Here is a 19,386-nt window from a genome sequence, read left to right on the forward strand (position 1 = left end):
CTCTCTTTACAGATTAGGAATTGAGATCCTAAAGGTAGGCTAGATTAGTTTGGGTGCTGTTAGTCAGGTGAAGCCTTTGCTTTTAATCCTTTTATCAGGCTGAGAAAACAGGTGTAGGTATAAGCAGTGTTCTATTAGCAGCAAGCTAATGATGATGTATTTTGTCTTTCCATTACTGGTAAACTGCTGCCTACATGCGCAAGAGGCAACCTATAAGGTTATTTTTGGTGAAGGTAAAACTGTCTCGTAATTTGTGTTAGAAACTGATCTAGGGTTAAGGTTAATGGGTTAGGGTTAGGTGTATACATGCTGGACGAAGTCGAGCTACAAGTCTGATTTCGGAAGTTCGATTTCAGTCAGATTAAAGCGTTTACATGACCTTTTGAAAAGGCAAATTATTGCTTTAGCTTGATTGAAATCGACCTTTTAACATGCATGTAAACGTGCTTACTGTCTGGAGGTCCGCCGATGGGAGGTCCCCACGGATGTGTGTTTGTCAACCAAAAAATGCGTGGACAAGTAGGTGTGTAGCCACTGTGTGTAGCGCTTACAGCAGCCTCCCCCAGGTCCTAGTGGCCGCCCAGGAACTGGTTTAATATGCGATGGCGTTGAACCGTTGATGAAAAAAACGAAATCAAAAAGAAAATATATTGACTGATATATTTTGATATATTTATTTGCTTAGGGGCGGGCTAATGAATATTTTAAAATAGGCCTAGCAACGTCCCTGATATCAACTCAATGACATGGGCAGCAAACTGTCAATCTCAATCCGATTGAAAATGTAAAAAAAAAAACTGGTCCATGACAAGGCTCCATCCTGCAAAGCTGATCTGTTATACTCTATTCGAGAAAGATGTAATCAGTTTGTTGGAGAATATTGTTTTTCATTAGTGAAGTCCAAACAGTACCTCAAAGAATTCAGGCCAACATAAAAGCCAGAGTTCATCCATGATTGCTTAATCTATTTGAGCTAGAAAAACATATGCCATTAATTAAAACAACTTAATTTAATTAGTTTGAGGTATGTTTCATGAGCCAGAATTTTAAACAATATTATTAGAATATTAAACAAAAATTATTTTGTGTGATGTCTGTGATTTGTTTATTTGCTATGAAGTAAAAAAATCTTGGTGAACATCCTCTAATGTGGTCATTCCATAATTTTTGCCAGGGGTTGCAGCTCTCTGAGCCACTTTGAACATGCACTGAGTTGCCAGTTTATTAGGTACCTTGTAGCTACACCATTTAGTCATTTTATGTGGTTGTTCTACCACATGAGTAGAATTTGTAGGTCTACACTTCTTGACTGTAGCACATCTGTTGCTGCTATTTATGAGCCCAACTCTACCTTGTACATTTCTTCAAAGAAGCTACCATAGGACCGCTGTGGTTCAGGTGGCTCTCAAGATTTTAGTGACATACAGTATTAGTGGCCTGGAAGTGCGCTGCACTGGTAAACAAGCACATCAGTAAACACACACACACACACACACACACATTCAGCCCACTCCTCAAATGATGCACAACATTAGACTAACAACTTTAGCTTAAGTCATGTGGTATCAACACAGCTCCTCTTGATGAGTCCTGATCCAATTCAATATGCTCAGAACATCCTAGCACTCTAAAAAAAATGTAGCTGTGGTGGATATTCATAGATAATAAACATACATTTGTTCAATACAGGGATGTTGCTAATTGGGAAAATGTCACCACAGTGTGATTTTTGATCAATTGCTCAGTCAATCTAATCTTACTCTAAGGTACTCAGCTCCTTATGGTGATCTTCAGGTGATTTACTGAACCTCCATCTTTCATCATATGATGATGCAGATTTATCTTGATTCCTCTTCATGAGATGCAGCTTTCCTCCTAACAGCCGAGCTTTATTTTAGGCCATCATTTAACCAGATAAATCAGACTGAATCCAATCAGCAGCTGAATACCAAGGAAAAAAAAAAAGGATTAGCAAATGAGTTGCATGTTATATTGTTGAAATGAAGATTTCACACATTACACCATTGTCAGCAAGACGTTTGTGTGCTATATGGTGCATAATAGATTTCTACCATCTGGTTTTCATAAACATATTCTGTCTGTGTCTAATAGATGCCTTAGAATTTTTTTTTTTGATATTATATGTGGAAGACGTTACAGCTGTTCACCACACATGTATCCATGGGAAAGCATCACTCACTGGTAGTCACAAAAGTCACTTTTGTGTTTGCGTGACTGCTAGAGAGAGGGAGCTCAGATACTATTCTGAAATGACAGAAAATGTGCTTTATGGGTTGAAATGAGTCACTCACCAAAACAGGAAGTGAAAGAAAGCTCTACTTCCTGCCTAGACAGTTGGACGCTTTGTTGAAGGACTACAGTGCAACTCTTTCTGTAACTCTTTTTTAAAGAGTCCGCCTTTTTTCTAACTTTCGCATCCAGTTCTCAAATTTCCATGATACAGTAGTTTATATCTCATTCTTTCATTCTCTGTTTGCCTGACTGTATTTTTTGCAAAAAAAAAAAATCACCCTGTAACTTTGCACCTTTTTGTACCATTGTGTTGATAACTGAAAATGGGAACAAATGCTGATAGAGTCAGCTTTTGTGTCATGTTACTTTAGTACATAAAGTCAAAGGCTTGCGGACACACTTACACACTTGAAATGCTTTACTCAAAAGGTCAGGCAAAATGGCTGACAAGACTAATGGGATTGAAGCTAACAAATTATATTAACTGGCCCATTAGCTCATCCGATTAAACTAGGAATAGCGCCATTCATGCATCTTCCATACATCTTCTACCGCTTACTCCTTTTCAGGGTCACGGGGAACCTGGAGCCTATCCCAGGGAGCATCGGGCACAAGGCGGGGTACACCCTGGACAGGGTGCCAGTCCATCGCAGGGCACAATCACATACACACTCACATACCCATTCATACACTACAGACACTTTAGACATGCCAATCAGCCTACCATGCATGTCTTTGGACTGGGGGAGGAAACCCCCACAGCACAGGGAGAACATGCAAACTCCGCACAAATATGGCCCTGGCGGGACTCGAACCCCGGACATGTGAGGCAAACGTGCTAACCACTAAGCCACCATGCACCCCATTCATGCATCTTATTTGAGTAAAACTTTTTATTCCTAGTCATATAATTCATATGATCAGGACTACCAATATGATATATATATATATATATATATATATATATATATATATATATAGCATATTGGTAGTCACCCATCCACACCCACACCTACACACATGCAGGTACATCTAAAAAATATATATATATATTGTGGATTTTTGATTTCCATGAGCTGTAAGCCGTAATCATCAAGATTATAACAAAAATGGCTTGAAATATTTCGCTTTGTGTGTAATGAATCTAGAATATATGAAAGTTCCACTTTTTTAATTAAACACATACAAGGTCTAATCATTTTTACAAGTCTCACACAATTTTGTTGCTTCCTTACATGAACATTGATGGACTCAAACAATTGTCATTAACACATCTGAGTGAAAGATAAGAAATGTTTAATATGGGGTTGTGATGTATCAACGAGGGAACTCTGGACTTCATTTCCCAGCAGCCACTGCCCCATACTCATCAGTGTCACATGACCACCTGCACCTGATTTAATGAGCATACTAATGAGCACACTAGTATATATGCCACTGTTTGCACTGCTTTCCTTGTCTCACGTTATCGTCTATCCATGCTTTTGTCTATGCCACTGTATTTGGTTTTTGCCACAGTGTTTTGTATGTTTGTTGTAGAGTCCTTTGTTTGTGTTTACTGGTTATTAAATGTTTGAAAGTCTGTGCTTGCTTCCAACTTCAACTTTGTAACGTGACAGAACGTGAGACCTACAACGGAAGCAGCAGATCATAATGAAATACCTGGGCTTCACTCTACCACCTATGTTCGCGGAGGACTACGCTACACTACGCCAACAGGAGGAGGAGAACCAAACTGCGCTACGTAAGCAGCAGGAAGACATGGAGGAGTCCCGGTACAAGTGGGAGCCTGTTAACTGGGCTGGCACCATCTCCCACCCTCCCTCCCCTATTTGGATCTAGTGCAGCAAATGGAGTCAGCGGAGAACGTAAGTCAGCCTCCCTGCTCCCGCTCAGCCTTTCGGATCAGCTGAGGACGTTACTCAGTCGCCCTCGTTGGCTGAAGACGTTGCGCCGTGTCCTGACATACCCAAGTGCTCCCCTCTGTTCGCCAACCCTGCACACAACGCTGCTGTGCTTGCTTGATCTGCTGAGGAACTCGCCCTGCTTTTCTGCACCGCTGAGGGCATCGCTTGGCATTACCGCTCCGCTGAGGAAGGCACTCCGCTTTTCTGCCCGGCTGAGGACATCGCTCTGCCATCCTGCTCGGCTGAGGACATCGCTCTGCCTTCCTGCTCGGCTGAGGACGTCGCTCTGCCATCCTGCTCGGCTGAGATCGTCACTCTGCCTCCATGTTCTGCTGAAGACGTTGTTCCTCTTCTTTGCTGTGCGCCGTATGTCACTCCCTCTTCCTGCTCCATGGAGGGCATCATTTCCCCGTCGTGCTTCGCGGAGAGCATCGTTCCTCTCTTTGGACTCGCGGAGAACGTTGCTCCCCTCTCTGGCCTCGCGGAGAACCTCGCTCCCCTCTACTGCCCTTCTGAGGAAGTTGCCCTGCAGAGGGCGTCGCTCTGAGCTCCAGCCCCTCTGAGGACGCCACTCTGCTTACCTGTTCTGCTGAGGACGTTGCGTTGCGCCCTGGGAAGGGGTTCTGTCATGTATCAATGAGTGAACTCTGGACTTCATTTCCCAGCAGCCACTGCACCATACTCATCAGTGTCACATGACCACCTAAACCTGATTTACATTTCGGTTAATGAGCACACTAGTGTATATATGCCACTGATGCACTGCTTTCCTTGTCTCACTTTATCATCTATCCATGTTTTTGTCTATGCCACCGTATATGGTTTTTGCCACAGTGTTTTGTATGTTTGTTGTAGAGTCCTTTTGTGTTTACTGGTTATTAATTGTTTGAAAATCTGCGCTTGCTTCCGAAATTCAACTTTGTAACATGACAGGGGTGGCAAGGTTTGGCTGGGAGTTTTGGCAGGCTGGCACATTAATGTAGGTGAACAATACACCCTATAAAATACATTAATCTTTATTTTTCATGATGGATGGAAATTATGTTTTAAAAATAACTGAATCATAAAATTACAATGAGCCAATGGAAATCAATTTCAAGTAGCATCAAGATGCATAAGGAATTGGTTTGTAATCACATCAAGGCATCTGAAATGAAATCTAATCAAATCATGAGCTGCTTAGAGATTCCCATCCCTACTAATAAACTGGTGAATTATACAGTGTCCTATATTATTCTTATCATACTATTATCAAATTTAAGTCAGTGTACATTAATTGCTCACTTTTTTAGGTTGAACTTTGCACAGAAAAGGTTACTATTTCCATCCTTACCCACTCACCATGAATGAAGGCTCGGCAATGCAAATGCAACCTTGAGTAAGATGTTGCGCTATTCCTTCCTTCTTGCCTTCTAAGCCAGGCATGTCTCAGGTTTTTGCCAGTGGGTTAGTTGTGTAAATCCACATATGAATAATGGATACTTTTTTTTTAATTCTCTTGTATATTTTGGCAGTATAGTAACATTGGTATTCAGAATTGGTGACACAAGTGGGCCCCTTAAGTTACAGATAAAGTTATCTGTATTCAGACTTGATACACTGGTGATTTTTTTAGAGCAGGTCTACTCAATTTCTTTCTTGAAAAAATACGCAATATTTTTTCAACTGCATGTAAACCGCCTGCTTTAAAAGCAACTCAAACCTTTAAGCTTAAAGAAATTAGGCTAAACAAAATGCAAAATGATGATGCATATCACATTTTATGGTTAAAATATGCAGTCAAATACGAAACAATGTAGCCAAAAAGCAAGGGACCACTTAAACTATGTTTACCTCAGAATTGTGTCTGTTTGAGCAATGCCAAAATGCATAGAAATTTTGTTAACAATTTTGTTTTTATATCCTCACTGCTAGTGATTAACTTCACTCTGAACAATGCCCATTGTTCTTAATTAAATTTTTTGTTTTATTTTTATTTTTAGTGGTTAGCACGTTTACCTTGCACCTCCAGGGTTCGGGGTTCAATTCCCTCATCTGCCTTGTGCATGGAGCTTATAAGTTCTCCCCATACTTTGGGGGTTTCCTCCAGGTGCTCCACTTTCCCCCCCCAGTGCAAAGACATGTGTTGTAGGATAATTGGCATTTCCAAATTGTCCATAGTGTGTGAATGGGTGTGCAATTGTGCCCTGTAAGGTGGTGGCACCCCGTCCAGAGTGTCCCTGCCCTGAGTCCCATGACCCTGTGTAGGATAGGTGGTACAGAAAATGGATGATGGATATACTGTATATTATTTCATCACAGTGATGATGAATTCTCAAATCTGATGGGGCAGATGTTGACAAATTTTTCAATAACGGCAGCTCTGACAGAAATTCCAGCTGCAATTCAAATGACGTTTATATTAATGCTTGTTGTAATATGTTACTGTTTCTATAGTAACAGCCATTATTCAGCCATCTCATATGTGATCATTTGATATGGAAGTCCTGAATGGATTGTGGGAATTGCTAGGTGACCAAATTGTCTGGGAAATGAGATAGATTTTTTTAAGCATTAGTTTTCATTCATAAATAAAAATTTGTAATCATTGGAAAATCCCAGTGGTACAGTATAAGCACTTCAGGATAAGTTATAGAAAATGATGATCCTCCAGCTTGTGTCGGGTTTTATTCTTTACATGTTTAATTCTCAAATTATCTGATTTAAAACTATACTTACATTGACTTAATTAACGGTCAAGCTTATATATTAATACCTTTAGCAAATGTAGGCTCAATAGCAAAACCTTTGAGTGGTGTACTGTATGTTTCAGAATTTCACGCTGTGCTTTCTACTTTATCTACAGCATGTTCTAGTTGAGTTGAGATCATTATTATAATTACACAGGAAATCTTTTATCCTCCTGATAAAACATCGATGCACACTATTATACATTTCCTTTTTATATATATATTTACACCTGCACTTGATAAAAGAACACAGACGTGTGTGAAAGCGAGGAAATCAGGCGAATTGTTCGGGTCTTGCATAATTTACACGTTTGTGTGTATGCAGGAAAGAGAGAGTGAGACAGTGAGAGCGAGAAGGTTGTCTTATCAGTTAACCTTTATTTCCAGTGCACTTGTACACACACTCATAATTACATTTTTAAAATCCTCTCTTCTTGTTCTGACAGTGAACACGGAACAGCGATTCTCATCAAGTCTGCTTTTTAAAGACAATATACATGTGGGAAGATGGCTTGGGGCTTATTTGAGGAAATCAAATGGCTTACAAAAGGAAGGAAAGATTGCATTTATGAAATAATCCCCCCATATTTATTTCATCTACACACCCGAGTACACATTGGGGTTTTTTCTGTTCCTCTTTTTTTCTTGTTCTTTTTTCAAGCCGAATGAACCCAGAGAGGAAGCAGGGGGAGAGATGTACTGTGGGAGGTTTGTGTTAGACATAATTTATTTAGATTAGGAGCACAGATCACACTGAATATCATTTGTAGCTAGATCCTCAGGCTAGTGTAAGCCTATGTGTCGCTGTAGAAGATGGGAAAGAGCTGGAGAATGCATTAATCTTTTCATCTCCATCTTTCCTTCACATTCCTTTCTCTCTCTCTCTCTCTCTCTCTCTCTCTCTCTCTCTCTCTCTCTCTCTGAAAGCCTTGGAGAAAAGCTTTGTGTATTTCTCTGTGTGTCTCTGCTTTGATTGTCCACTAATGAGATTAGAGGCTGTAAAAAGTTCATGATGCTTTGTGAATGAAAGTAAGCAGCCATGATGAGGAAAATCCAAGACACACACACACACACACACACACACACACACACACACAACAGCTTGTGTTATTGCATAGATTATTCTCCTTCCCAGCTGACTTCAGGAACTCACTTGAATGTGCATCTCCTGTGTCCACCATGTTGCAACCACTTTCAGTATCTGGCTGCACACTGTTTGTTGGCCAAAAATGAAAAGTGAAAAAATCCTCCAATAGCAGAACTGTAAGCTTGTGACATCACTGGTGAATGAAAAAAAACCCCACATAAATAACCAACAAGAACTGAGCAGAATGTTTCACATGATGCTGATTAGCCCTCATATGATACATATTAACGTCAATCTGGCACATATTAGCATCCATTCGTTTTTAAATTCTTTATTGTTTTTCTTTCCTCTCTGCGTCTCTGCTGTTGCAATCTGTAAGTCTTGGCTCTGTTTCACCATTTTGCCATCTCTCCTTCTCTCTTTCAAACCCATGCAAAAACAAATACACACTGACACACGTTAGTGCAATGTGCAACAACAAATGCAGATTTTTTATTGATCCAACACATACATTCAGGCTAAATTAACTCGAGTTCTGCCTGTTTACTTCTGCTTTAATTTAGGAACAACTAGAGTGGCAGGCATTTACAGGATGTGGCCAAGTGTCACACAGGAAGTAGGGTTTGTCAGATATGAACAGTCGCATCATGTGATGAGGAACTAGGTATGTGTGTTTACTTCATCAACTGAACAATTGTGGTCCCAGGTTTCACATGTAATTTGAGATATCTATAACAGTGCATAGAGTAGCATAACATTTTTTGCTATTTACATTTTTGGGATTATGGCAGAATTAGCATCCACCTGATGAGCTAAATTATTTGTATATTGACGTGTGCAGAGTGTGAACAACAACTTTGGAATAAAGTGTCAGCTTGGGAGTGCACATCAGCATAAATGAAAACCATCTTTGACCATTCAGGAAGGAGAAAGCTCATATAAGTGTATAATAAAGGCTGTTTGAGGTGAATTAGATTTGATTATTTAAACAGGTAACTAAAAATTCCACTTACTTTGTTCATGCCTCATTAGCCGCTTAGTTCCAATGCAAAACCTGGACACCAAACACTACTTGATGATGAACTATGTTTGAGGTAAGAGGAAAAAATGAGCGGCAACCTGGTGGTGCAGCTTATAGCATGAAGTAGTCTTTATTGCAGAACCAAAAGTGCAGAGGGTGAAGCTAGACCTGATCCAACAACTCCTATAAGAATTACCCAAATCCTAATCCATAACCCTAAACTATACATTAAACACATTTATCCAGGCTCCACCACCTGGACTTTTGGTAGGAGGAGCTGGATCAGGTCCATCTCCACCCCATGGACTTTTTGTTCTGTAATGAGGGGTATTTGGGTAGCACTATCACCTCACAGCTCCAGGGTCCATGCTTTTGAGCTCATGTCACTGTCTGTGCTGAATTTCCTATGTTCTTATCATGTCTGTGTGGGTTTCCTCTGGGTTCTCTGGTTTCCTCCCACCTCCCAAAAGCATGCATGTTGGTGGATTGGCTGCAGTAAATTGTCTCTAAGTGTGAATGTGTGTGTCTGACGTCCCATCCAGGGTGTATTCTTGCCTCACGTCCAGTATTCCTGGGACTCTGACCAGGATAAAGTGTTAAATGATGATGAGCACTTTATTCATGGCCTACACATGGTCAAACGTTCATCTACTGTGATGGTGAGTTTCTCCTCCTCCACCCACTCGCTTATGGACCATTGATGGACCATTTGCAGTGGAAATTACAGATCATCTGTCAGTCTCTGGCCAACGGAAAGTGACGTGCACTAAAAGTCAAGACTACGTTTTGTGCATAATGTATGTGTGAAAGCATCCCCTTGAAATTAATTCTTGTAAATGTTGCCTTCTCAGTGATAGCTGATTTGCCTTAGTCTTTTTAGTACAGGCTACAGTGTGCACAGCATTTTACCATTTTGGTTACTTATTAGTTTTAAAGCAAGTATGGTTAACTTGATTCAAACAAAAACAAACAAACAAAACATATATATATATATATATATATATATATATATATATATATATATATATAAATTTAAAAATAAAGCAAAGGGGATCTAGCAGTTGTCACATCTATATGAGATTTCTGTAGAAAATGTTATATTTGAATATGTAGGGCAGCTAGAGAGAGAGAGAGAGAGAGAGTGAGAGAGAGAGAGAGAGAGAGAGGGAGGGCTCTGGCTGTGTCTCAGCTCTTATCGGGCTGTACTGAAACTCGTTCACTCTCTCCGTCGCCCGCACGCGGAGTACCGGACCGGATCACCCTCTCGCCGCTACATTTCTCCCTCCCTTCCTCCGAGCTCTCTCTCTCTCTCTCTCTCTCTCTCTCACTCTTCGCTAGTGTTTTTCACTCAGCCATGGTTTCCATTATCTCGGACCTGGACCCTCTGAAGAGCTGGAACGTGTTAAGGTAAGCAGCGATTTTATTATTATTATTATTATTTTTGTTTTTGCTCTTTTGCAGCTCCGATGTTTCGTTCGGGAGCTTTTCGCTCGCGCAGATGTTGGCTTTCTTCCTCACGCGCGAGCAGAAACGAGCGATGATTTGCCGTTTGTTTTTACCCCCCACCTCACCCTATCCTCCCACCAACCCACTAGCATCCCCCCCCCCCCCCCCAAAAAAAAAGAACAAAAAAAAAGAAGAGTGCATCTGACTTTTTCCTCGACTTTTGCCCCGTTGGATCTGTTACACTGTATCCTCTCGGAAGGCTTCCGACTTTTCTGCACTTTCGCTCGCGCGTGCTGTCATGTCACTGTATATGATTGTGTCTGCTTGTGCATCCGAGACCCCCGGGGGTTTCGTTTTAACCCGTTATGTGCCACCCCTTTCTCCTCCTCCTGGCATCGATTTTAACTTTTAATTTAATGTCACCCAGTTGCACTGGGACAGCTGTCTTGGCATCGACGTGGTGCTGCTGCAGCATCGCATAGCGCATACGCTGAGGAAGAGGAGGAGCGCGCGAGCCAGATGTTCTAGTCCAGATAAACGGGTTTTATTCAGTTCAGCGGTTAGCTTTAGCTTTAGACATCGATACTAAACCTTACACGAGAGACGTAACAACATATATATATATAGCAAAACACACACACACACACACACACACACACACACACACACACACACACGATAAAATGGATCGTTACTAATGTAGGCAAAAAAGTAGCTTAAACACCAGACTACACCACACAGGATAAATATACTGTACTGTAACTGGAGAGGTACTGGAGAGGGTGTCAGCTTTATGACAGCGGATGTAGGAAATGAAATTGACAGATATTTCTTGACTTGAACCCTAAGTCATTATAGCGGAACCTAGTTTTCTAAGAATACCCCAAGAAATAAATTAACTTTAGCTCATAACTGCTAATCTTGGAATTAGCATCATTGGGAATCGTTTCAGAATGAGCCTAAAATCCCCAGTGTTCAGATAACACCCACGCTGACAATTTAACACCAGTCTTTTTGAATTAACAGCTAGAATATTATGTCAAAAATTAACACCTCAAGTGTTCAGTTAACTCATGTGATGTTGAATTAACACCTACAGTATTGAATTAACTTGTCCAGACTTGACTTGCGTTCTGCTGGATTTAGAAGTCCCATAAAAGTTCATTCAGACCTATGACAATAATCCAGACACTGCAGGTGTTTCTTCAACCCTGTACATATTGTGTATCTTTACATTGTGTGTGTGTGTGTGTGTGTGTGTGTGTGAGAGAGAGAGAGAGAGAGAAAGAGAGAGAGAGAGAGAGATTGCGGGTTGACGGGAGCTTGTTCCGTAAACTGGGACGCTGCAGTATTCCTGGATGAATTATGAAAATAGATCAAGGGTAGAAAGACGACATGCTGTGCTATCTGTGACATTTTCCCCCCCTTTTTTTAGGTTAAATTATTTGTCCTGACAACCAGGTCAGAGTGCTGCGTGCAACACACATGATACATACACACTCAAACCACATATCAATACTAGCAAACGTACATGGTTTTATAACCATTTACTGTACATTCAAAGATTTTTGTGTCTCTTCTGTTTTTGTAAAAAACACACACACACACACACACACACACACAGAGAGAGATTTATGTAAACATTTAGTTGTATGAACAAACTCTCCAATCTCCATTTGTCTGTGCACACACATGTTTACATGAAGTTTTACTGTATACACGTGACCATTGCTTAAAAACACAATTCCTTCTGTTTTTTTTCTCTTGTTTTCTTGCACACACAAACACACACTATACTGCCTCGAAGAAAGATAGAGGCATGAGCAAAGGGAAGGATAGAGGGAGCAATGGAGAGCTATTTGTCTAGCTCTGCTTTATTAGAGTGTGGAGGCTTTAGATTAGTTTTGCTGAGCCGCTAGTGGAGCTTCAGCTCTTAATAAAGACCAGCTTAAGCTCGTCTGCCTCTCTCTGTCTCTCTTTTCTCTCCCTCCATTCTCTGTCCTCCGTCCCTCGCTCTTTTCTCTCTTCCTCCTCCCCTTTTGAACGGAGCTCAGTGGCAGCCTTAACAGCTAATGAAGCCACCAGAAGACCCAGACCACTTTCAGCTAATGAGCCCAAACCCCTCTGCGTGTGTGTATTATTATTATTGTGTGTCTGCTTCCTGCATCTGATTAACCGTCTCATTATCTCACCTTTCTTTCACACTCTTTTCTCCTTCTGTCATCCTTTTATTTCAGACTAAATCAGCTTTGGAAATAAACAGTTTTATTCATTGATTTGTAAAAGAAAGGAGATGAAATGACAATGAAGCCACCGTGTCTCATGTGTGGATTTTTATCGAAGGGTTTGTTGTGTCATTGTAGACAAGTATTACATAATTACATCTCTCAGACATTGCTGGTATTCTTACAATAATCTTTACAAGATTTTAGCTTATAACACATTCAGTATACTTATGGAGTACAACTGATCGTAATGAGGACTCGTGTGCGAATTAGGGCGACCTGCACCGTGTTGGAAATTTCCAGAGTTTGTGTATCTCTCGGCAGAAAGCTTCCCACCAATGCCTCGTTCTCTGAACTGCTATTTGTGCAAACTTTATGTTTGTAGAATGTTTGTGGTGGTGTTAAATGTGATGGGTTCACAACTATAGTTGATGCTACGACGTATATGATGTTATAAGGCATCATTTAGGTAGAATATACAATGTGCGTGTGTGTGTGTGTGTGTGTGTGTGTGTGTGATCATCTGCGTAAGGGGACATCCTACTGTTTTTAACTTCACAGGGACTAAAGATATTACTGGGAAAAAAGTACTGAAGTATAAAGGGGACAGTATTTAGGAGATAGGAGTAACGCATTTATTTAGACCCACAAGCAATGATTCAGTGTGTGTGCGTGTGTGTGTGTGTGTGAGACTGGTGAGGAATGAGTGTGTGTCTTCGTCTATTTTCTGGGACATCATGCTGATTCTAACCCTGTTGTGACTAAATATGTCTAAAAATTCTTGTCCTCATAAGGGAAGTGTGTTGAAGCACATAGGGTTTTTTTTTGCTTTTGTGTATGTGTGTGTGTGTGTGTGTGTGTGTGTGTGTGTGTGTGTGTCTGCGCATGTGTGTGAGTTGTGAGGTCTGTGTATCTGTGAGAGAATGCAATTTCATTTTTGCTAAGATTTCTCTCCAGTACAATAAAACAGCTGCATGTAAATTTGAGGACCAGCCCTTACCGTGCTCATGAGAACAATCAGTCCCTACTGCTACAGCAATACGAGGAAGTGTGTGTCGTTTTACATGTCTGATTGATATGTCTTCATCTGTATCTGACAGTAATATGAAGAGATGGGGAATGAGGGCGAGTAAATGTTTCCCTCGGTCTTCTCAGAAAGAGAATAACGCAAAGTTCACGGCCTCCTACACACACGCAGTCAGAAAATGATTCACTGGCTCCTGAGCACATATATAAATGCCTCATCTAACACACATGCATGCACACAACCCAGTCTTGTACAATCAAACACACACACATACACACATACACACACACACAGGTTCAGTGAGTTTGTAATGAGAGTCAGTGTGCTTATTAAAACCACTTGATTACATTGAAAATTACTTTAAATAACAATGACAAGTTGTTGCCTTTATTGAATTAGCAGTGAGCCATGTGGGAAGCTAATTTCATTAGCAGCATAGCTCAATGCTGTCTGCTTCAGTCATCTATGGTATATACCTCTCTGTCTGTATTTCTGTCATTCTCTCTATCTAAATGTCCTCATTTGTGATTGGATGGCAGGTGTCCAATATTTTCGCTTGTAAAGTAGATATCGATAAAAAAAATTTAATCAGTCCCACGCAACCATGACAACAAATATATGTGTACAAAGGTATAATCAGGGTGTTGACTCTCAATGTAGTTTGATTCCTTTCAATTTCTGTAGCATTTACACTCAGATAACCACTGTATAAAATGAAGCGCTACTCTTCACTGTTATACACTGTGATCATTGAGCATTAAGGTTGTACCACACGGCCTCATGCACGCATCTAAAACTGAGGAAAGTGTACAGAAGTATAAAGGGAGAACAACGTTAGAAATCTAAGATGTGAATGAAATGTGTTGAAAAGTGCTGAATTAATAGTATGTAACAAATATTAAATTTTTCATTAATAAATAAACTATGACTCAGTGTATAAAACGAATGATTTGGGTGAGTCAGTTATGGCTGCACATGCTGTCTCGCTCAAAACTTGCCAATGACGCATTATGTATAGAGTACATTTATCAAGACCGATTTTCACCCACAAGTGGATTATGACTTGCTGTCTGCAGAAGAACAGAATCTTTGCCACAACTGATTATTTAACGAGCTGTCTATATTGGCATTTTGGTGTAACTTTGTTTTAAGAAGTGCTGAGGACATGAGTAATGACAGGTCAAAAAACAACAAAACAAAAAAAATCTAGCTATTTTGTTAAACTATAATAAAAACAGGATGAGGGATAAGGCCTTTGGAAGCCTGTTAAAAATTTAGTTGTTATGATTTACATAATATATTTTGGTCATTCGAAAGAAAAAAATAGAAAGGCAGCATCTGCTGAGTGATTAAACTGACCATTAAAATGACTACAGCCAGTTTAACTCCTCACACGTTGTGTATTCACTTATGCTACAATATTAGTACAATAACGTGATCTTGTGAGCACACTGTTGAAATCTCAAATCTAATTGTCAGAAGGTGTTGATTAATTTTCTATAACTGCAAGAATATGACCTAGTGTTGGCTCTGAGGCAACTTATAGGTATGTACTGTATTTTGTGCCCTGTCTAATAATACTTTTATAGTAACAGCTCACTGTATGTCATTTTCATCTGAAAAATGTATACATAAAAATAATGTTTAGGCCAGTATTGATTGGTTTGCTATTAAGCCAGATTAATGATTGACCAATTTCCTAAAGTACACACTAATGTTATAAATGGAAGAGACAAGAACAGAGCAAGATACTCTATGAGCCGTAACCATAACAACAATTGTTATTGTAAAGGCAGCCAACTGATATGCAGGAAACTGAAAACTAATTAAACTTGGGTGAATTTCCCATGGTGAAAATTTGACATTCTTTCCAATATATACATAGCTATGAAAACGTCCGGCGTTCTTGAACTGAAAGCATGTGTTTCAACAAAAAAGTGCTCCGGTTTCCTCCACCAGTCCAAAGACATCCATTGTAGGCTAATTGGCATTTCCAAATTGTCTGTAGTATGTGAATGTGCATGTTATTGTGCCCTGTGATGAATTGGTATCCTGTCTAGGGTGTCCCTTGACTTGTGTTCCCTGGGATAGGCCCTAGGCTCCCCCACAGACCTGTGTAGGATAAGTGGTATAGAAGATGGAAGAATGGATTTCAGTCCAATTCCACTGAAAGATGCCACAACACTGATTGTCTAAAAGCAAACACTATTATTGATTTCGCTTGACTTTAATGAGTAATAAACAAGATATATAATTTATAAATACCACCATGAAAGCTATCTCTGTATAGCTATATACTATATATACTATATATACTATAAGCTATATACTGACCTTTATTCCTAGCCTACAGACTGATGGGCTGTTCTGAATCCTGCTCTTCCAGCAGTCATTCCATGTTTAATGTAATTTGTAGATCATTGCTGTAGAAGTCATTTTATTTACATCATAAACTTGTTTACGAGTAACTCTGATGCCAACTCTATATTATCTGTTGGAATTATCTATAGCAAGCAAACATCTCATTCACATTTACATTTCTAATCGAATATATTTATGGAGAAACAACACAAGGTGCATGGTGGCTTAGTGGTTGGCACGTTTGCCTCACACCTTGAACATGCAAAGATGGAGGTGCCTCACACCTCCAGGGTTGGGGGTTTGATTCCCACCGCTGCCCTGTGTTCGGATTTTGCATGTTCGACCCCGTGTCGCGGGGGTTTCCCCATGGGTACTCTGGTTTTGTCCCTCTCCCCAAAGACATGCATGGTAGGCTGATAGGCATGTCCAATGTGTCCATAGTGTATAAATGGGTGTGTGAATGTGTATGTGATTGTGCCCTGTGATCCTGTGATGGATTGGCACCCCGTCCAAGGTGTACCCTGCCTTGTGCCCGATGCTCCCTAGGATAGGCTCCTGGTTCCCCGTGGCCATGTAGGATAAGCGGTATAGAAGATGGATGGATGGATGGAAACAACACATTAGTGACACTTTATCAAACAATAAATTCATGATGAAAAATGTGTAATTACTTTGATCATCATTATAATACCCATCAGCCTCTCTAGTCTTATCACCTGAGGTAATTTAAACAGAAGCCTCATTTAGCCAGGTACCCAATCGTCTCTTTATTTGTCTGGTCTCTGTTCGCTCTTACATCAATGCTGAAACAGTTGTTGATTTATTCAGTGATTTCCATTCTGTTGGCTAAGTTTCCCATATTTTTGTTAGGTTATTCTGGCATTCTGAAATTTTGTCTGCTGTCATTTGTACAGAGTGTTAGCGCTATTCTTGGTTTTATTCTGATGAAGCAGGTGCACCACAGGCCTTTTGACAGCTAATATCTGTAGAAAAGATTAGACTTGCGTCCATTTTATTATTCATTTAGACACAGACATCTTTAGGCAGACTGACTGCTTTTACCATCACATATCAAAACCCTCTTTCTTCCTCCTCCTCCTCCTCCATTTCTCACTCATGTCTCTTTCTGTCCTGCTTCCTCCACTTCAGACTGTCTTGTACTGGAAAAAAAAAGTGTTTTTTTTTCTTCTTTTTTTTTTACCGGCTGGACTCCAACAACAGCCAAGCTAGACCGAGTGGGAAGTGGTCATGAAGGCCGCATAATCTCGCCCACGCACCTGTGTTTACACACATACACACACAAAGAGTGAGAAAGAGCAGTGGGATTGCGATAATGCTGAAGAGGCGCTGGAGTGGTGGTCTGCTGTTCTTAGCATCCTATGACCTTTCCTTTGACCCCGGAGTTGTTGGTTTTAATGAGTGTTGTTAGCGACGACAGCTCCGAGTGTGTGTTTTAGCATCGCCATGGAGCAGGACACAGCTGTAATTATCTGGTTGAGTGGCTTTGCATCCATTTGTGTGTTTGTGTGTGTGTGTGTGTGTGTGTGTGTGTGGGTAGGTGGTGCATAGTGTTAGTTCCTTTCTGATCCACCGGATTATCAACAGGCTTTCCAATGTTTCAGCTATGTAGGCGTGATACAGTTTAAAATTTGCACTGTCTAACCTAGTCTAAAAATATCATGGTGTTATTCGACCATTTAAGAAACAAGCCGGTGAAAACTGACAGAAAATATTATACTGAATTCTCTTTACAAAAAGTGTCTTTGAAAATATCCTTGTATGTAAAAACAAAAACAAAAAAGAACTTAAAAGATCAAATCCCCTAATTGTTCTTATTTTCTTAGAAAGAGTGTGTATTATTTGGACAGTGCAGATAAGGAGTAGGCGATATGACAAAGATATTATATCATGAATCTCAACGGTACTTCTATGATACACTGGTGCATGATACATTATGTGTTTTTGAGAACCATTTTAGAACTATACAAGAAAAATCTGCTGCTTCCGGTCAGTAATTATGTAAAAAAATACAAATTTAATTAAAAAGACATCATGATACCCAGAATATTTCAGCAAAGCATATTTTGTGGTATGATTTCTCATGATATTGATATTATATCATTATAATTCTCAGCCATAGTATAGAAACAACCTCTGAATACATTTAGTCACGTTCTTAAGCATAAGCAAATAATTTTCTGATTTTTATCGCATGATTGTAGTTATACAATCCATGCAGGATTTTGTGGAGTTTTTTTGTGATTGTTGCAGCCAAAAAATGCGCGTTGTGATGATGCGAAAAATCTGTGGTAATTTTGAAAAATTGCAAGCTCCTCCGAAGATTGCAGAGTTTGCTTGATTTTGCGTTGATCCTGGAGGTACTGCTTATTGTAAACATCTATACTACAATTTATATCTCTTAGTCATTGTTCTTATTTTGAAAGAATAATCTGAAGTCTTTGGCTTATAACACACTTTTAATGTGAAATCTGATCAGTCACAACGTGTGAGAACCGATAATTTAGGGTGATTTGATGGTTACCACATCAGAAATTTCCAGAGCATATTATTTAGATGTTGAAAAGCTTCACAAATATGTCTTGCTGGTATTTTGTGCTTCTGTATGTGCTAAACTATATGTGTTGAGTTTGCAACAGTGGTTGATTCTGTTAAAAGGAATAATTTGATCAGAGCCTGCATTGTGTGTAATACATTCACTGATAAACAGTGTGTGTGTGTGTGTGTGTGTGTGTGTGTGTGTGTGTGTGTGTGTGTGTGTGTGTGTTTACAGCAGCAGATTTCTACTTTTTTGAACAAATAATACCAATTTTATTTTTCTTACCTCCCTTCTCTCCATTCCTTTTTTCTGTATCTCTCTCTCTCTCTCTCTCTCTCTCTCTCTCTCTCTCTCTCTCACTGGTGAACTCATGTTGGCCGAGCTGATCATTGTAATTATCTTCTCTTAGTAGGATGGGGCCTTTGTATGTGTGTGTGTGTGTATGTATGTGTGTAGTTCTCTAGGATCCCTCCCCTGGGTGGTGTAAGCAACTCTGAGAATGCCAGATTGTTCTGTAGGAAGCCATGGCATGGGAACAATGTGAGAGCACACATACACACACACACACACACAGACACATATGAACAAACACACATAAACACATACAGCAACCACACATGCTTGAAACTTCATTAATATTCAAGGTCTTAGTGTGTGTGTGTGTGTGTGTGTGTGTGTGTGTGTGTGTGAGAGAGAGAGAGTCAGAGAGAGAGCGAGAGAGCGAGAGAGTGGGTAGACTGCTGGTCATGTGCTTCGGCCATGGGAAATTAACA

At 40.1% G+C, this 19,386-nt stretch overlaps 1 protein-coding gene across 1 annotated transcript in view; it reads left to right on the forward strand.

The window, feature by feature from the left end:
• Positions 1 to 10,115: 10,115 nt before the first annotated feature.
• celf2 (cugbp, Elav-like family member 2) overlaps positions 10,116 to 19,386 on the forward strand; it is a 177,652-nt gene continuing 168,381 nt past the window's right edge. The window contains exon 1 of the mRNA XM_053650243.1: positions 10,116 to 10,404. Within this exon, the coding sequence (XP_053506218.1) occupies positions 10,352 to 10,404 (53 nt within the window). The 5' untranslated portion in view covers positions 10,116 to 10,351. The remainder of the gene's footprint in view (positions 10,405 to 19,386) is intronic.

This window comes from Ictalurus furcatus, chromosome 19 (genome assembly GCF_023375685.1).
Source record: "Ictalurus furcatus strain D&B chromosome 19, Billie_1.0, whole genome shotgun sequence".
Lineage (NCBI taxonomy): Eukaryota > Metazoa > Chordata > Actinopteri > Siluriformes > Ictaluridae > Ictalurus > Ictalurus furcatus.